The sequence below is a fragment of the Cheilinus undulatus genome, linkage group 23, assembly GCF_018320785.1.
Source record: "Cheilinus undulatus linkage group 23, ASM1832078v1, whole genome shotgun sequence".
In the NCBI taxonomy this organism is placed as follows: domain Eukaryota; kingdom Metazoa; phylum Chordata; class Actinopteri; order Labriformes; family Labridae; genus Cheilinus; species Cheilinus undulatus.
The window spans coordinates 19,831,405-19,849,075 of NC_054887.1; the positions used below are offsets into that span (position 1 = coordinate 19,831,405).

Genomic DNA, 17,671 nt, shown 5'->3' on the forward strand with positions numbered 1-17,671 from the left:
GTATTTGTATTGTCTCATAAAGAATAGAAAAGTGTGTGTTATCTGAATGAAGACGCTCACAGTGTTTTGGAGGTGAAGACACCTCTTGGGGTTTCGCCCTTGTGAAAGATTCATTTGACCCATTTTCAACAACAAAAGGAGAAATGGAGGTTATGAGAGAGGGGAGGAAGAGGACAACATGAATATTAGATTTGATATTCTGGAGGAAGACTTCCCCTTCAGGCTGCTGGATGAATATTTCATACTTTTGGCCTTTGTGTGTCTCCTCAGCTTGTTTAACAGTGTGGATTTGTGCAAATTTCATAATGTGGGTCGCCCTCGCCCTCATCATGAATAAAGATTAAATACGTACACAGGTTCGCAAAAATACTTTATGTTTTACTCAAATATTTGATTTACTTTGTTATTATAAAACAATCACTGCTATTCATTCCAGTTATCTCTTAACTCAAGGATGTCCAAGCGTGTTCACTGAGGGCCACATCTGGAAACTATAAGGCTGACAAGGCTGCTCTGATACAGAAGACAGAATTATAGAGGGGCTCTTTTGTATTTTTTTTTTTGTAAAAAAGGTCAATATACTGACTGCTATCGATTTAAAATCAATAAAAAGGGTAAAGCATACTTTTTATAGGCTGTGGGAAACTTTTCCTGATGAATACTAGAAGAGATTTAAAGGCACAGACGAGAACACAAAATCAAAATTAAATGTATAAAGTGGTGAAGAAAATGCACTGATTGGTTTAATAAGATCAGTATGAAGGTAAATAAATATCTGATGCTTGAAATATACTCTGGTACCAAAGACCCTCCTTACCTGATGGTGCCAAATGTGGAACAGCAAATATTTTTATATATTAGACTATATAGGGTTAGAGTAAGTACAGTCATGGACGAAAGTTTTGGCACCTCTGGAATTTTTCCAGAAAATACATCATTTCTCCCAGAAATTGTAGCAATTACAAATGTTTTTGGTATACACATGTTTATTTCCTTTATGTGCATTGGAACAACTCAAAAAAGCAGAAGAAAAAAGACCAAAATTGACATAAATTTACACAAAACTCAATAAATGGGCCAGACAAAATTGTTGGCACCCTCAATTTAACATCTGGTTGCACACCCTTGGAAAAAAAAAAAACTGAAACCAATCACTTCCTATAACCATCAACAAGCTTCTTACACCTCTAAACTGGATTTTTGGACCAGTCTTCTTTTGCAAACTACTCCAGGTCTCTCAGATTTGAAGGGTGCCTTCTTTCAACAGCAGTTTTAAGATCTCTTCATAGGTGTTCAATGGGATTTAGATCTGGACTCATTGCTGGCCACTTCAGAACTCTCCAGCGCTTTGTCTCCAACCATTTCTTGGTGCTTTTTGAGGTATGTTTGGGGTCATTGTCCTGCTGGAACACCCATGACCTCTGATGCAGACCCAGCTTTCTGACACTAGGCCCTACATTGCGGGCCAAAATCTTTTGATAGTCTCCAGATTTCATGATTCCTTGCACACAGTCAAGGCACCCAGTGCCAGAGGCTGCAAAATAACCCCAAATATCTTTGAACCTCCACCATGTTTGACTGTAGGTACTGTGTTCTTTTCTTTGTAGGCCTCATTCCATTTTCTGTAAACAGTAGAATGACGTGCTTTTCCACAAAGCTCTACCTTAGTCTCATCTGTCCACAAAATGTTCTCCCAGAAGGATTGAGGCTTACTCAGGTACATTTTTGCAAACTCCAGTCTGGCTTTTTTATGTCTCTTTGTCAGCAGTGGGGTTCTCCTCGGTCTCCTGCCACAGATGACCACGTATGGTCCGAGCTGACACTTTTTCACCCCGAGTCTGCAGGACAGCCTGAATTTGTGTGGAAATTGACTGAGGATGTTTATCCACCATTCCAACTATCATGTGTTGCATTTTTTTGGTCAATTTTTCTCTTCCGTCCACATCCAGGGAGGTTAGCCACAGTCCCATGGGTTATAAACTTCTTGATTATATTAAGCACAGTGGACAAAGGAATTTCAAGATCTCTGGAGATGGTTTGTAACCTTGAGGTTGTTCGTATTTTTCCACAATTTTGCTTCTTAAGTCTTCAGACAATTCTGGGCTCTTCTTTCTCTTCTCCATGCTTGGTGTGACACACACAGGCACACAACACAAAGGCTGAGTCAGCTTTTATGCATTCTAACTGGCTTCAGGAGGGATTTCTAGATTGCCAGCACCTGTTACTGCCACAGGTGAGTTTAAATGAGCATCACATGCTTGAAATGAAATGATTTACCCACAGTTTTAAAAGGGTGCCAATGATTTGGTCCGGCCCATTTTTTGAGTTTTCTTTAAAATTATGCCAGTTTTGTCTGTTTTCTTTTAATTTTTTGTGTTGTTCCAATGCACATAAAGGAAATAAACATGTGTAAACCAAAAACATTTGTAATTGCAACAATTTCTGGGAGAAATGGTGTATTTTCTGGAAAAATTCCAGGGGTGCCAATACTTTCGTCCATGTATATTATTGACGTGTGAAATCTTGTACCATGTCTGCGCTTTGACCACAAGATGGCAGCATTTCACAAGCTAAAATAGTGAATTAACTGTCTCTCTGTTTGATGCACTCAGCTCCTTGGTGACTGTGTATCCAGATACATTATGACCAACAGGGAGGATGTGAGTTATACATATGTTATCTTGGTAAATCTCTCAAAAACATAGTTGGGCTTTAAAGTTCAAATTTTAACTGACAAAGTTTTCCTGACTTGCTGTAAAGCATTGTCATGTTTGCAAAAAGCTCAACGCAGCTCATACTAAGCAGGAGAAGACATACTTGTGTCTTTCTTTCTATCACTGATGTTGTATGGCTTACAGAGGGGCTCAGTTTTCACTGGACAACATCAGCTCAGGCCTAAGTCATGCATGATGTGTTTGTTATTTTACAGGATTTGGTTTGTGACTTGTCTTGTTTTATTGTCAGTTCAGTTGTTGAGGGTTTGTTTTTGCTCTGTTTCTTATATATTTATAATTATTTTGGTATTTTTTGTGTTGTGTTGTATAAGGTACTTGGCAATATTAGTGGCATTAGCATCCAGTGATTTTAATGAGCATTGGCCCTTTAAACATGACGTGCTTAGGGAAACTGGGCTATAGAGATGGTTACAGAAGCTCAGTGTAAACTAAGTTTCAGGTAAAATGTGTCAAAAACAATACTGTCCAATTGTAAGCAATAACAAAAGTTTTTCTGAAGCACTTAATTTTTTACCCAGAAAGCCTCTGTGTTTGGTGCTATTTTGCAATCCAAGCTTCAGCTCATGGCTAAGTGCTCTTGCACCGCAGAGTTTCTGCTCAGCAGTTTGGGTCTGTTTTGGTCTGTGGAAAGTGGTGACAAAATGGGTGAAAAGGTACAGTTGATAGAACTTGCAAAAATGTGGCAAAAATAGTGACAAAAATGGGCAGAAAGCAGCAAAAAAATGGAAAAGTGGAGAACAGTAGCAAAAAGAGGGAAAAAGTGGTGGACATCTGCAAAAAGTGGGGAAAAAATTGAATAAAGTGGCAAAAATGGAAAAAAGGGGCAAAAAGTGGAAAGAAATGGGCAAATGGGGAAAAATAGGAAAAAGTGGCATGAAATGGCTTAATTAGATAATAAGTGGAAAAAATTAGGCAAAAATTGGTAAAAATGGGTGAAAAAGTGGCTGAAAATGGCAAAAAGTGGTAAAAATTGAAAGAAATGAGTGAAAGGTGGCAAAAAATGGAAAAAATCAGCAAAAAGGGGGCAAAAAGTGGAGAGAAATGACAAAAAAGTGGAAAAAATAGGAGCAAAAGACGGTGTGAAGTGGCAAAACTGGGTGAAAAGTGGCAAAAAATTGGTGAAAGGAAGCAAAAAAGTGTCAGATATGGGCAAAAAGTGGAAATAATAAGAAAAAAGCGGCCAAAACAATGGAAAGTGGCCAAAATGGGTGAAAAGGGGCAAACAGTGGAGAGAAATGGGCAAAAAGTGAAAAAAAAAATAGGAAAAAAGTGGTATGATGTGGAAAAAATTGTTGAAAAGGGGCGAAATGTGGAAATAAAATTGATGGAAAGTAGCAGAAATTGGTGAAAAGACAAAAAAGTGGCCAAAAATATAATGAAGTGGCAAAAATGAGTGAAAAGTGGCAAAAGAAAATTAGAAAAGAACGGGCAAATAGCGGCAGAAATGGCTGAAAAGAGGAGAAAAGGGGCAAAACATCGGAAAATATTGGTGGGAAGTGGCAGAAATGGGTGAAAGTGGCAATAATGGTTGGAAATTAATAATAATAACACATTTCATTTATAAGCGCCTTTCTGAACACTCAAGGTCACTTAACAGATAAAACAGTACAGGATAAACAATAGATAAAAGCAAACAGTATGAAATGAGACAAAGAACTTACAAAGAGCAGGCAATCCTGAACAGGTGGGTTTTGAGTCGAGACTTAAAGAGAGGGAGAGAGTCAATGTTCTGGATGTCTGGTGGAAGTGAGTTCCAGAGTTGGGCGGCTGAAAGCTCTACTCCCCATGGTGGTGAGACGGGCAGAGGACACAGTGAGTTGGATGGAGGAGGAGGACCTGAGGCAGCAGGAGGAGGCGGCTACGTGGACGAGATCAGAGAGACGGGGCAAAAAACTAAAAAAATAGGCAAAAAGGTGGAAAAAATGGCTTGAAGTGGCAGACATCGGTGAAAAGAGGACAAAAGTGGCAAAAACAGGCATCATAGTTCAAAAGGGGGTCAAATATAACAAAAAAGTGGTAACAAATCAGGACAAAATGTTTGAAGAGTGACAAAAGAAGTAACAAAATGGGTGGAGAAGTAGTGATATGCCAGGGGTTTTTCAGGGGCTTGGCCAACTCTTGTCCACAGTAAACCTCACGTCATCACCACTCGTGCTGAAGTTGCACATTTTTGTTGTGTTTTAACGTTGTTGTTTACTCTGACAAAGCCCACAAACCCTCTGTGGCCATCAAATTCAAAATGAGCATATATTTCATGAAATAGTCAAATGTCTGTGTTCAACATCTGTTATGTTATTAATGTTCTATTCTGATTTGGGTTTATGAGATTTGCTAAACTTTTCACTCTGTCTTTATTCACATTCAGCTCAGCGCCCCAGCTTTTTTGGAATCGGTGTTGTAGATACACCTCAGCTGAGGTTTAGCTACTCTAAAATCTGTTTAAAGCCGCCTCAGATGAACTTTAAATTCTGTATTTTCCTATCATTGTTATTCATAACCATCTCACTAAAAACAGCGTTTAGGGTCAACGGTCATCTGATTGCTCACCATGTCACTAACCTGTGAAGCAACCACCACCATTTGGTATGACAAGCTCCTGACCAGACTCATAAACACATAGAGTAAACAGTCCTGCATAAATAACACTGGATACCATTACTTTAACATTTAAGTGCTACTAACAGATGTAGTTTGGATAGTTGTGTCTTTTAATCCCAGTCTGAATGTCAGATTTCCTTCCTTAAACACCCAAAATTGACTCAAAATAGACATGACGTTCTTAATTCTGTCAGTGTTTAGCTCCTCTCCTGCCACCTAGGTGTCAAATCTCCCTGTCTCCTTGCTGTACCGGGGAAACACATGTAAAGATCTGACTGCAGCTTGACAGCATGTTACGCAAGCCCTTTCCATGTAAGCATTTCTTGAATTCTCAGGGTTGTACATGCTCTAAAACGCTAAAATATTATCCCCACAGCCCTCAGAATCAAACTCTAATTGTATGCCATTACCGTCTTAAGTCCATGACATCAGCAGTGCATGTAGTAAATCCCTCCCCAGGTGACAAATACCATCATCAGCCCCACGGCAATTACAGCCTCAGCCCCACACTGATGCCCCACTCATGATTCACGGATGCCCCACTCATTGTGTCCCAGTATGTATGCTTCATGACCTCACACCCAGGTGTGCCGTCCTCCCCGGCTCCAGCCCAAACTTGGCACAGAGCAATCAAAACAAGAGGAGTGCATCCTCGTACACAGCTCTGCCCACCATGCGTCTCCTGTCCCACCTATATCAGAGTCATTTCTCTGTGGACTCGCCCTGGGAGACGCTCAGCACATGTGAAGGTGAGACGCTTCCACTGACGGCATGTCCAGGTAATGTGTCTTTTTATATCTTCTTGAAAACAGGTTGTTCAAACTTAGATAAAAGCCTGATTACTGCTGGACCTGTTGAATAAAAAAACCCTTAAATAGAACCTGTTTGTGTGTGTGGAGTGATGATGCAGTATCTCAGCCCCTCAGGTCTGAGCCTTCAGGTGGATACTGGGTTGGTGTTGAGGCTGAAAGCAGTGCTGATGTAGGCTAGAGCAAACAGAGCAGAGGGAGTGATGGGGAATCTTGAAGCTTCATTGCAGCTGATGGTGCATGTTTGATATCAGAGCAGCTCCAGCTGACGGCCTGAACTAGCTTGCATTTGTGAGATAAGCGTGGCTGCAGCTTTATCAGAACATTTCTTTATTTAGAAAAAGTTTATTTGTATAAGGACAAGTATGAGACAATCAAACATTACCTCACTCTCCAGCATCTATAGCCTGAGCTAATTTGCAATGCCTGTCTTTAGCTGGCCTTTAAAAATACATAAAATTCAACAATAAATACTCAGCAATATTGCATATTTATATATTTGTATTATTTCTCATATTTAAAACTTGAATATAGTATCATTCACAATAAATAAAATCCAAAAATAAGTCATCAAAATACATGTGATTTGAAGAATCTGTGAGGTTCTTCAAGTTTGTGAGAATTCTGCCCCCCGTGGACAAAATATATAAATACTAGAGCTCCTCTTAAAGCACTAATATGTGATCGATTAATCCTTAAAATCTGCATCAGATCAGGGTGATTCCTTACAGTTCCATCTTTAAAAAATCCCTGATTACAATCATGCTTATCCAGATTAAATCCTTTAAATCAGCAGTTCTCAATTTTTGGGTTAAATTCACACAACATGATAAATGTTTATTTCGCATGTCCTGAAGCTTCACTTTAACCTCATGTGACCCTGCATGTAAATATGAGGTCGTTACATTTAAGCTTTCCTACAACACAGTGATAAATTCTGCTATTAGAATTTACATAGAAATTTAAGTAGTTTTATTCGGATGTTGGGGAATGCTTACATTTTCTAGAAAAAAAATTGTTTGGGGGAATGTTTGTAAATTTTCCATGAATTTGGGGTAAATTTAGTTGCAAATATTTGACAATGAATTTTTGGGTGGAATTTTCTTTTAAATTTCTAGAAACTTGCTTGAATTTTCTTTTTGAAAAAAAATCTTTTGAAAAATTTAGTTGGAAAATAGAGGAGAATGTATTTCAAATTTTGTTTACATTTTCATGGAAGTTTGGGGAATTTGTCGGGGCAATTATTTTGTAAATTTTCCACAATTTCCCATGGATTTTGGAGAAATTTATTCATAATTTTTTGAGGATTGGATTATAAATTTTGGGATGACATTTGCTTTGAATTTTTTGCAAAACTTGTTTGAATTTATTTTTGCAATTTCTTTTGGAAATTTACTTGGACAGTTGGGGAGAATTTTCTTCAAATATTGCCTTCATTTTCATGGAAATTTGGGGATTTTGTTTGTAAATTTACCACAATTTCCCATGGATTTTGCGGAAATTTATCTGTATTTGTGGATTTGATTATAATTTTTTGGGTGGAACTTGCTTTGGAATTTTTGAAAACTTACTTGACTTTTTTTTTTTTTTTTTTTTAAATTTCCACTTTTTTGGGGGGGATTTTTAAAAAACTGAAATATTTTGTTTTATTTTCATAAAGTTTTTACTGAAACATATGGTAAATGTTCAAGGCCTTTTTAATATGAATTTTATGGGATTTTCACAGAAATATCAAGTAATTTCCTGGAGATTTTCATAAATTTTAGGGGATTTTTTGGTATTAGAAATCTCTCATAATTTCAAAGAAAATTTTCCAAGACCTCAAAAACTTTCAGTGCAAAAACACAGAGCATTAGAGTATGTTGTTTGGATTTCCTATAAATATGGAGTTTAATGACTTCTCTTTGTGTCCCCGGCTTTTATCAGGCAGAAGAAAGGATGTTTTCAGTCATGTGGGTGGGCAGAAGCTGTGTGCTGCTGCTTCTCTCACTGCCCATCTCTGTCCTCCAATCAGGAGCAATGACCCGTCCTACTGGGAGTTCTCTACCTGAATCCACTGAATTAGGAAGTTCATCCAACATGAGGCCAGAGTCTTCATCAGAGAACCATCACACAAATTCAGTCCCATCCAAATCACCAGTTCCAGTGTCAGTCAGAGTCCGCTTTAAATCTTCACCTTCTTCTCCATCTCGAACCGCTTCACGCCAGCGTTCCCCTCCAGTCTCAACACCATCCTTTCCCAAAGCTTTAATCTCTAAAACATGGCCACCCCACTCTGCCAAAGCTCCTCTTCCTGACACCACAAGCCCGCTGTTTGAGCACCAGCCCTTCTTTGTGACGTGGAACATCCCCGATCAGGTGTGTAGGAAGCACAACATCTCACTGGACACATCCCCCTTTTATGGAGTGAGCACACCTGCAAAGGCAAGAAAAACACTCAACAGAAAAAAATCCCATTCATTTACACATTTTTAAGAGCCATAATGTCACTAGTCCTTGTTTCTGCTTCAGGTCCCAGATCAGTTTCTGACCCTGTTCTACACAGACCGCCTGGGTCTTTACCCACATGTAGACTTCAAAAGCAGAAAACTGCTTAACGGTGGGATTCCACAGAGGGGTAACCTGAAAGCCAGTACGATCAAAGCTAAGGCGGATATTAACTACTACATCCCATCCAAGTGAGCCTTCAGCATTTATAACCCTACCCTCTTGGCATTTGTGACTGTGACCTCTAACCTCTTCTTTATTCCTCAGGATACGTCCTGGCTTGGCTGTGATAGACTGGGAAGAATGGCGCCCTCTGTGGGACAGAAACTGGGGCACTAAGAGAATCTACCAAACTTTATCAGTGGCTCTTGTGATGCAGAAAAACCTCTCTCTGACAGAGGAGGAGGCCACAGAAATAGCCAAACAACAGTTCCAGGTCAGAACCGGCACCACAGAGACGTTCATCTTAACTACTGTTCATCTACATACAGTATTTATTTTCAGAGCTTTCTTTTAATCATCTTTTTAGGTGGCAGCAAAGAATTTCATGTTGGGGGTGTTAACACTGGGCAGAGCAATGAGGCCAAATTATCTGTGGGGCTTCTACCTCTTTCCTAACTGCTACAACCATGGCTGGGAACATCCAGACTACACAGGACAATGCTCTGAGGAGGTCAAGAAGCAGAATGATGAGCTGCTCTGGCTGTGGGAGTCCAGCACGGCTCTCTTCCCCTCTGTCTACCTGCAGGTTAGAGTCAAGTTACCCCCTTATTATATGTTTTAATGAAATGTAAAGATTCTGTCTAGTCATGCAGACTACAACTAATGTAGGGGATGTCAACTTATCTTGCAATACAAGTGAAACCAAATTAGGGACAATTTAAATCAGTAAGATAAACAAAGGAATAATCTTCTTTAATCAGCAGAGGATGAGATTTGTTTCTAGTTTCTGTCATCTGAAAACACGTCCAGCCAATTAGTGAAAAGGTAGAATGTGCCTTAAGGGACTGTAGTGTAAAGACACCTGTGTCTGGAAGGTCCAGTCACTGGTTGATCAGTATCCCTGGCTACCATTACACCATGAAGAAAAAAGAACACTCCAAGCTACTCAGAGAAAATGTTATTTACCAGTCAAAGCTTTATGAGACAGGGGCAAAGAGAAAGCCGCTGTTGAAGAAAACTCATAAAATCTCGACTAGAGTTCGCCAAAAGATTCTTTGTACTGATGAGACCAAAATGGTGGACAGTGGTGGCAGCATCATGCTGTGGGGATGCTTCTTTGCAGCTGGCCCTGTAGGACTGGCAAACTAAACTAATGACTAAATACTGCCTTGAAGGGGGTGAATATTTATGCAGTCATTTATTTAATATAACAGATTATTATTTAATTGACCCACTTTGTAGAAATCTTTTTCACTTTGACATTAAGGAGTTTTTTTTGGAAAGTATTATTTTGAAAGCACTACAATAAAAACTTCCGCTTTTTTATTTTTATGCTACTTAATATTTGCATCTTAAATTCGCAATATTGTCCAGTATATTGCAATCGCACATTAAAACACAATATGGCTGTATTTTAGGTCAAAATAGTCTAAACCATGCTGTTCCTATAAGTTGCTATCAATACTATCATCTCACAGTTGTTTACACTGAGTTACAGAGCATTGTGGCAGCATGGCAGTAGTCATGGGTGGCTTTGCTACAGTTTAGATTGAGCATTTGTCCAGGGTTGTGGACCTGAACCAATAAATTATTATTCATAATTAGTTTAACCAACTTGCAATTCTGCTGCCAACTATCATTTAGCCAGCTGATCCTGTATCTCTACCAGTGACCTTGGTCCTGACCTCCAAATTCTAAACAGTTCATCCCTAAGTCAAGATGGATGTTGTGCAAGGATTGAAGAAAACTGGCATTTTTTGTAACTATAAAACCTAAAATTCCAAAAGGATTTACTAATATTTACAAAGAAAAATAGGTAATTATATGACTTGCATTTTACTTTCGACCCATAGAAATTAAATAGTGACATTATTTAATTTGAATTCAATATTATTTCTTTACATTCACCACCAGAATTATGATGCGTATGATATTTTGAGTTGGGTTTATCCTTACTTCCTGTTTCAATGTTTCAGGTTTCTCTAGCAGACAATCCCAAAGCCAGCCTGATGGTGAGAAACCGTGTCCAGGAATCTTTGAGAGTAGCAGCCCAGCCCAGAAGGAGTGCCACTGCACCCGTGTTTGTCTACATGAGACCTGTCTTTGTCGACCACCATAGGCGCTTCCTCAGCCAGGTGAATAAGAGCAATCTAGGCTCTGATTTGATAAATGCAAATTGCATTCAAAGATTTATCATGCAACGGAGGCATCTCTTTGGGAAACTTAAATTACCAACCCAGAACCCCTGACTGCTCAATCAATAATTAAGTCCACCATTAAGAATACATCTAACTCATTACCCAGTGACCACTCGTCTAAATTAGATATATCTTAAGTTACTTCTTCATTTGAGTAGTGTGGTGTTTCCGGCCTGAGGTCCAGTTTTAAGAGGAGTTTGGTTTCTGCTAATGTTGTAACCCTGATCCTCTTTGTCACCTTGTACGATGAGCATTTTTGGGCAATGAGAATAAATGTCTGTGCTGCATGAGAGTGCACATCACTGCTGTTGATTTTAAATGACAAACGAAGATAATAATAACATATTTTACCCTTTACATACAGGTAGACTTGGTCAGAACCATTGGTGAGAGTGCAGCAGTGGGGGCCTCTGGAGCGGTGATGTGGGGGGCCAGCGCTGACTTCAATGACCAGGTAACATCACACCGCAGACCTCCACTGGACAGCTGAAAGACACGACAGAGCACTGGTGGCAGGTAGTCTTACTGGAGACAGTGTGCTCAGGTAGATGATATTGGAGTGGTCTTGATGAGGCTGACAATACATCAGCGGCTCAGTCTACCTTACTTATACACTACAGTTAAAATTCTTCATGTAGTTACATGTTTATTGTGTAATAATTAGCACAAGATGTTATTTTACCAACAAAAATTCTGTTTTTCCCAGACTTGTCTATATTTACTTAAATAACACATGACATAGTTAGATAGATGTTTGATACCATTATAATGCCTGTACATTCAATAAAGGGCTACAGCCTGGCCCAGACACCCCCAAAATCAAGATGGAAATACCCCCCAAAAAACTCAAAATAAAATTCAGCCAAACTTCCTGTGAGAGTTAGAGAGGAAGCTGGGACCCCAAATTTAAGAGTTAAAGCCCTGACCTGCGAAACCTGATTACAAGTTGCTTACTGCAGCCAACTAAACAGTCTGCTTTCAGAAACAGCTAGCTAGCTATGCTAGCTTACATAGCTAAAGCTCATGTTGGTAAGGCTGGCTACTTTACCTACATAGCTATGTTTTCTTAAGCTAATGTGCTAAAGCTACATAAAAAACTAAGAATAAACAAGTTGTGGGTTGGTTTTGGTTTAGCTTCTCGCAGGACTAGCCTACTTCTTATCTGTGAGCAACAACTTCTTTTAGAAATAGTGCAGGACAAATTTTAAAGAGATACTTCAACATTTTGGCAAATTCGCCCATTGCCATAATTCCTGTAGTCTTAGTAATATGTTCGTTTCCTTTAGTTGTCAGTGCAAGCTGTTTTTAGATCTGGGGGGACCGATATACCAGCTGCACAGCTAACGCTATGTAAGCAGATGGTATTTTTTGCTTTCCCTCATCAAACTCATCAAATACACAATCCACCAACTCAAAAACCCTCTCGTGGACAAGTTGTGACCTGCACATTCACCACGCTATGAAATAATAACGTCTAATTATGTAACATTACGACACATGAAACAAAACTATTTCTTGAGTAAACCACTGGGCGGAGTGACACAGTGCAGCAGCCATGTCTGGAGTGTAGTTCTGGCTTTGCATTTAACTTTAAAACATCTCCGTCTAGTAATGTTCCATGATTATTTCATAGTGTGGTGAATGTGCAGGCCACAACTTGTCCACAAGGGATTTTTGGAGTTTTTGGATTGTGTATTTGATGAGTTTGATGAGGGAAGGCAAAAAATACCATATATATATATATATATATATATATATATATATATATATATATATATATGTCAGTCCTCCCAGATCTAAAACAGCTTGCACCGACAACTAAAGGAAATAAACCTATTACTAAGACTATAGGAATTATGGCAATGGGCGAATTTGCCAAAATGTTGAAGTATCCCTTTAAAACTGTAAATTGATATTTTAAAATTTCTATTTGTTCAAGACAGCCAGGCTAGAGACTGTTCATTTCTGATGGCCACTCTCATAGACTGGTTTCTGAGAACCATATATAAGACCATGCAAAAACTTTCGAAATAAAATCGTCTTAAACGTTTGTTTAGGGTTTGGGTAAGAGTTATGACAAAAGTTAAAAAACCTTATACTGGAAAAAAAAGCTGAACACAACCTGCGTACTGGATAAAGCTTGTCCTCCATGAAAAAACTCTAACACAGCCAGTGTAGCTTATGTAGCGCTGTTAGCTGCATAAACTATATTGATAATGTAGCTATGTAGCTAGAGTTCAGCTCACAAAACAGTTGCTTATCTATAACTAAGTTAGCTTTATCTATGTTTAAAGCTAAGATAATAAAGCAGCTATGTAAGCTATGTTGCTACATTAGCTTTAGCTATGCTTGCTAAAACTCATATTGCTAAAGCTAACTTAGCTACATTGACTTATGTAGTTACATAAATAGACTACAAAAGTCAATGTAGCTATGCTAGCTTTGGCTAAAGATAAAAATACTAAAGCAGGCCACTGTTTGTGTAACTAGTAAAATGGGTCTATACATAATTTAAACCAGGGGTAGACCCCTGACCCTTTACATTGTTTTATACATGCAGACAAACCACTTTAACATTAGCTTAAAATTACAGGTAGATGAACATTGGGTGGTATTTATTAAGTAGGTAAAATTTATTTGATATAGCACTTTCACAGAGCAAGTCACAAAATGCTTTACATAACAAAAAAATAAATAATACAGCAAAAATACATACAAAGAGCAAGAATAAAAGACAAAATAAGTACAAGCATACAAGTTTACATCAAGAGATCAAAAGCCAGTTTAAAGAGATGTGTTTTCATTTGCTTCCAAAGAGTCGGGGCAACAACCTCAAAGGCTTGATCCCCTTTGGTTTTAAGTCGTACCCGAGGGACAACAAATAGACCCTGATCTGAGGACCTGAGGGTTCTGCTGGGGACATAAGAATGGAGCAGGTCAGCAGTATATTCAGGTGCCTGATTATGAAGGGCTTTATAAACAAACACAAGGGTCTTAAAGTGAATTCTGAATTTCACTGGAAGCCAGTGTAGAGAATATAAAATGGGTGTCATGTGGGTTGATCTGCTGGACCTGGTTAATCTAGCAGCAGCATTCTGTATCAGCTGTAGGCTGACAAGAGATGATTTATTGAGGCAGGTAAAGAGGGAATTACAGTAGTCTAGACATGAAGAAATGAAAGCATTAATTAACATTTCTAACTTGGCGCGAGAGACAACAGATTTTAATTTTGCTTCTCTTTCCTTTGTAGAACTCTTGTGAAGCGCTCTCATCCTACCTCTCCTCCACCCTCAACCCCTACATCACTAACGTGACTTTGGCCGCTCAGCTCTGCAGCAACTTCCTGTGCCGAGGGAATGGCCGCTGTGTCCGCAAAAACTACAATTCAAACTACTACCTCCACCTAAATCCAGAGAACTTCAAGGTCTTATATGTGCAGAATCGCTACCTGGTCCTTGGGAGACCCACCTTGACGGACCTTAAGATTTTTAGCAAGCGGTTTACCTGTCAATGCTATGAAGGACTCAACTGCTCTCCCAGGACATACAAAGAGCTAGCCAAGGCTCTGAAGTTCAGTGTGAAGCAGTGGCTGCACCTTAAGGCTCACACTCTGAATAAAGCCATGATGGAGGACACACCGCAAGCCAGTTTAACCAAAGCAAAAAGGAAATTTAAAGTTTTGGTCTGAAAAGACACATCTGGTCAAAGTTATCCTATTTTGTTGTTTCAGGAGTGCTACCACTTAAGCCAAAAACACTTAAGATCAGATTATTGAATTTACCAGCTGTGTGCACTTTTGGTCATTTCTTTGTCATCCTTCTCTTTTAAATTTGATTGGTATTGCCTCTCAATCTTCATATGACTCTGAACAGCTGGTCAGAGAGAGATGATGACTCAGAAAGCATCACATCATCCACAGTGCTCATACCTTAACCAAACAAATATGGTTCTGTATCAAGTTACAAGGCAATACTATTCCCATTCGTCATTTGTATATGATTTGACTGTATATGTAAATAAATGAAAAGAGTCAGAGAGCAAGAATAATGAGGATGTTTTAATGAGATTGCTTTGAACTTTTACAAAACAGATAAAAAAGAATGACTTCATATTCTCTTAGTTAAGGTTTCTGCAAAAATCTGTTTCAAAATATATCAGTCAGATTAACTGAACTGACACTATTAACTTTATTCTATCATTTTAATCACATGGCTTCATTCTTTCACAGGTATAAAAGTATGGTTGTTTGCACAGCAATACATAAAATGTTGCCTATTGATTACTAATACATATGCCAAAAATCTGCAAGTCATTTATTGGGAGCTAGCATGGACAAAAGCTATTTCTCTGCAGTAACATGTCTCAATATTTTATGTGTGAAGTGTCTTTACTCACATCTCCCCAATCCTCTTTACTGGTTTGTTTTCTTTATTTATATCAGGGCTGTCTATTTTAACATGAGCTTTGTCTACAAGAAATCACACCCAAATGCAACTTGAGCTGAGTGCTAATCAGGTAATTTAAAACACCTGTGTGGATGTACACAGCTTTAAATATTGATTCAGAACTGTCTGCTACACTGGAAGTTGTATTGATTTGGCTGAGATACAGTATGCAGCATGTAATATGCAAGAAAGTGCAAGGTCTGCAGCATCAAAAAAATACCCAGGTGTCGTACTGATTCAGCGGTGTCTCTTCCCTACTCTCTTTTTCCTGTTTATAATTTTATCCTCTGTACTCTAGAAATAAAGGCATAAAAGCCCATAAATTTGAATTTTTATAAGGTGTTACATATCCTACAGGTAAATGTTATTCTCTTTAAAAACCATGAAAACTAACTGAATCACTGCTTTAAGTGGATGCTTTACCATAGAAGCACAGATCTTAGAGACCCCTCCTGCAGACCGTTACTGTGAGACGCTGCATCCGTCAGAACATAAGTGCCATAATTTGCTCTTACAACATATTTCCAGTTACAGATAAAAAAAAAAAACCCTTTATCTGGCAGTTACATTCATGAAATAACCAAATTGCAAATGTTACAAACTAAGCAACATTTTAAAAATAAAACAGTAAAAAAGGTCACAAGTCTGACCCAGGGGTTTAGACTCTTTTTAGAGGAAGATACACAAATGGTGGCTCCCTTTAGCTTCATAAGCTTTAGCATCTATGTAAGCCAAATCAGCTATGTTAGCATTAGCAACATGAGTATTAGCAAATGTAGCTAAAATGATCAATATTTAGCTATGTAAACAACATAGTTTATGTAGCTAACGTTAGCTTGCTACTATGGATTTCCATGAGCTACGTGAACTTTAGTTTTTGTAATTACCTCCGCCAAGGAGGTTATGTGATCGGGTGGGTTTGTTCGTTTGTTAGTTAGTTTGTTAGCAACATAACTCAAAAAGTTATGGACAGATTTTGATAAAATTTTCAGGAAATGTCAGAAATGGCATAAGGAAGAACTGATTTGATTTTGGGGGTGATCCGGATCACAATCTGAATCCAGGAATTTTTCAAAGGATTCTGTACTATTGGGAGATAGGGCTAATGGCGGAGGTCTGCGCACTGAGAGTGCTTTTCTAGTATTAGCTATGTCACTCCGTTAATGTATGTAGGTCACTTATGTAGCTACGTAAGTTTGCTACGTTAAAATTTTTACACTGTTTTTCCCAGTAAGGACACAGTTTACTCACCTTTATTAAAATGTTTTGTGAAAAACCAGCTTGGGTCCAGTATACTGCAAAATAATGACTGACTGGCAGTTGCACCTTATACAACTGTCAGAACAGAAATACAAAATAAAGCTTTTAAAATAAAATCAGATTATACCTCTATTAGGAGTTAGGATAAGGGTTAAGGTAATGGCTAGAATATCAAAAGTTAAAAGTCAGCTAATCAAAACCTGATTACAAAACATTAAACAAAGCAGAGTAAAGTTTGCTTACAGGAATAAAGCTCATCCTCCATTAAACACTCTAACGCAGCAAATGTAGCTTAATTGGTTAAGCTATGTAGCCTATGTAGCTAACGCAAAGATAAGCTCACAATGGAGCTAACTTAGCTACATTAGCTTATGTAACATTAATTATGTAGCTAGCACAGCAATGTTAGCTTTAGCTAATGTTAAATAAGCAAGTTAAACAAGGCCATTGTTTGTATGACTACTCCTGAAACAGGTCTATACATTCTTTCATCCCAAATTAGACCTGTGACATTTTTGTCCGTTGTATTTATGAAAAATGTTTAACTGGCAAAGTACGGCACTTTCTTCTCAAAGAGACAGTGTCTCCAATTAACAGTCTGTCAGAGTGGCTGTCAGATATGTCTGGTCTTCAGCCAAACTCTTGGACTTGTCAATGCCAGGTCACTACGAGTACTTACCTTATCAAATAAACTCCAAAATATAAATATTTTTTTATCTCTGCTTTTTGGTCTTTAACTCCTGGGATGCAGCAGAGTTGTTTTCCCTAGCAATAGCATTTACAAGCTAGTAGCTAACGATGCCTTGTTCATGGTGTTAAGCAGTTTGTTTACTTTGTTTTGTTGCAGCTGGAAAATAGCAACTAGTTTCAACTGGAAACGGGTTTCCCAAGAGTTTGGAAACATATGTTTGTATAGAACATATTTGTGAAAACCCTAAACAGCTAGCTTAAACAAGCTATAGATTGGCACAGTTTGG

General features: G+C 38.4%; 1 protein-coding gene across 1 annotated transcript; it reads left to right on the forward strand.

Moving 5' to 3' along the window:
• The first annotated feature begins 4,468 nt into the window (after positions 1-4,468).
• LOC121505799 (hyaluronidase PH-20-like) lies at positions 4,469-14,677 on the forward strand. Its single transcript, XM_041781352.1, has 9 exons — positions 4,469-4,620; positions 5,919-6,082; positions 8,427-8,566; positions 8,654-8,820; positions 8,897-9,065; positions 9,159-9,377; positions 10,768-10,926; positions 11,354-11,443; positions 14,240-14,677. Exons 1-9 carry the CDS (start codon positions 4,469-4,471, stop codon positions 14,675-14,677), a joined length of 1,698 nt encoding a protein of 565 aa, XP_041637286.1.
• Positions 14,678-17,671: the final 2,994 nt, after the last annotated feature.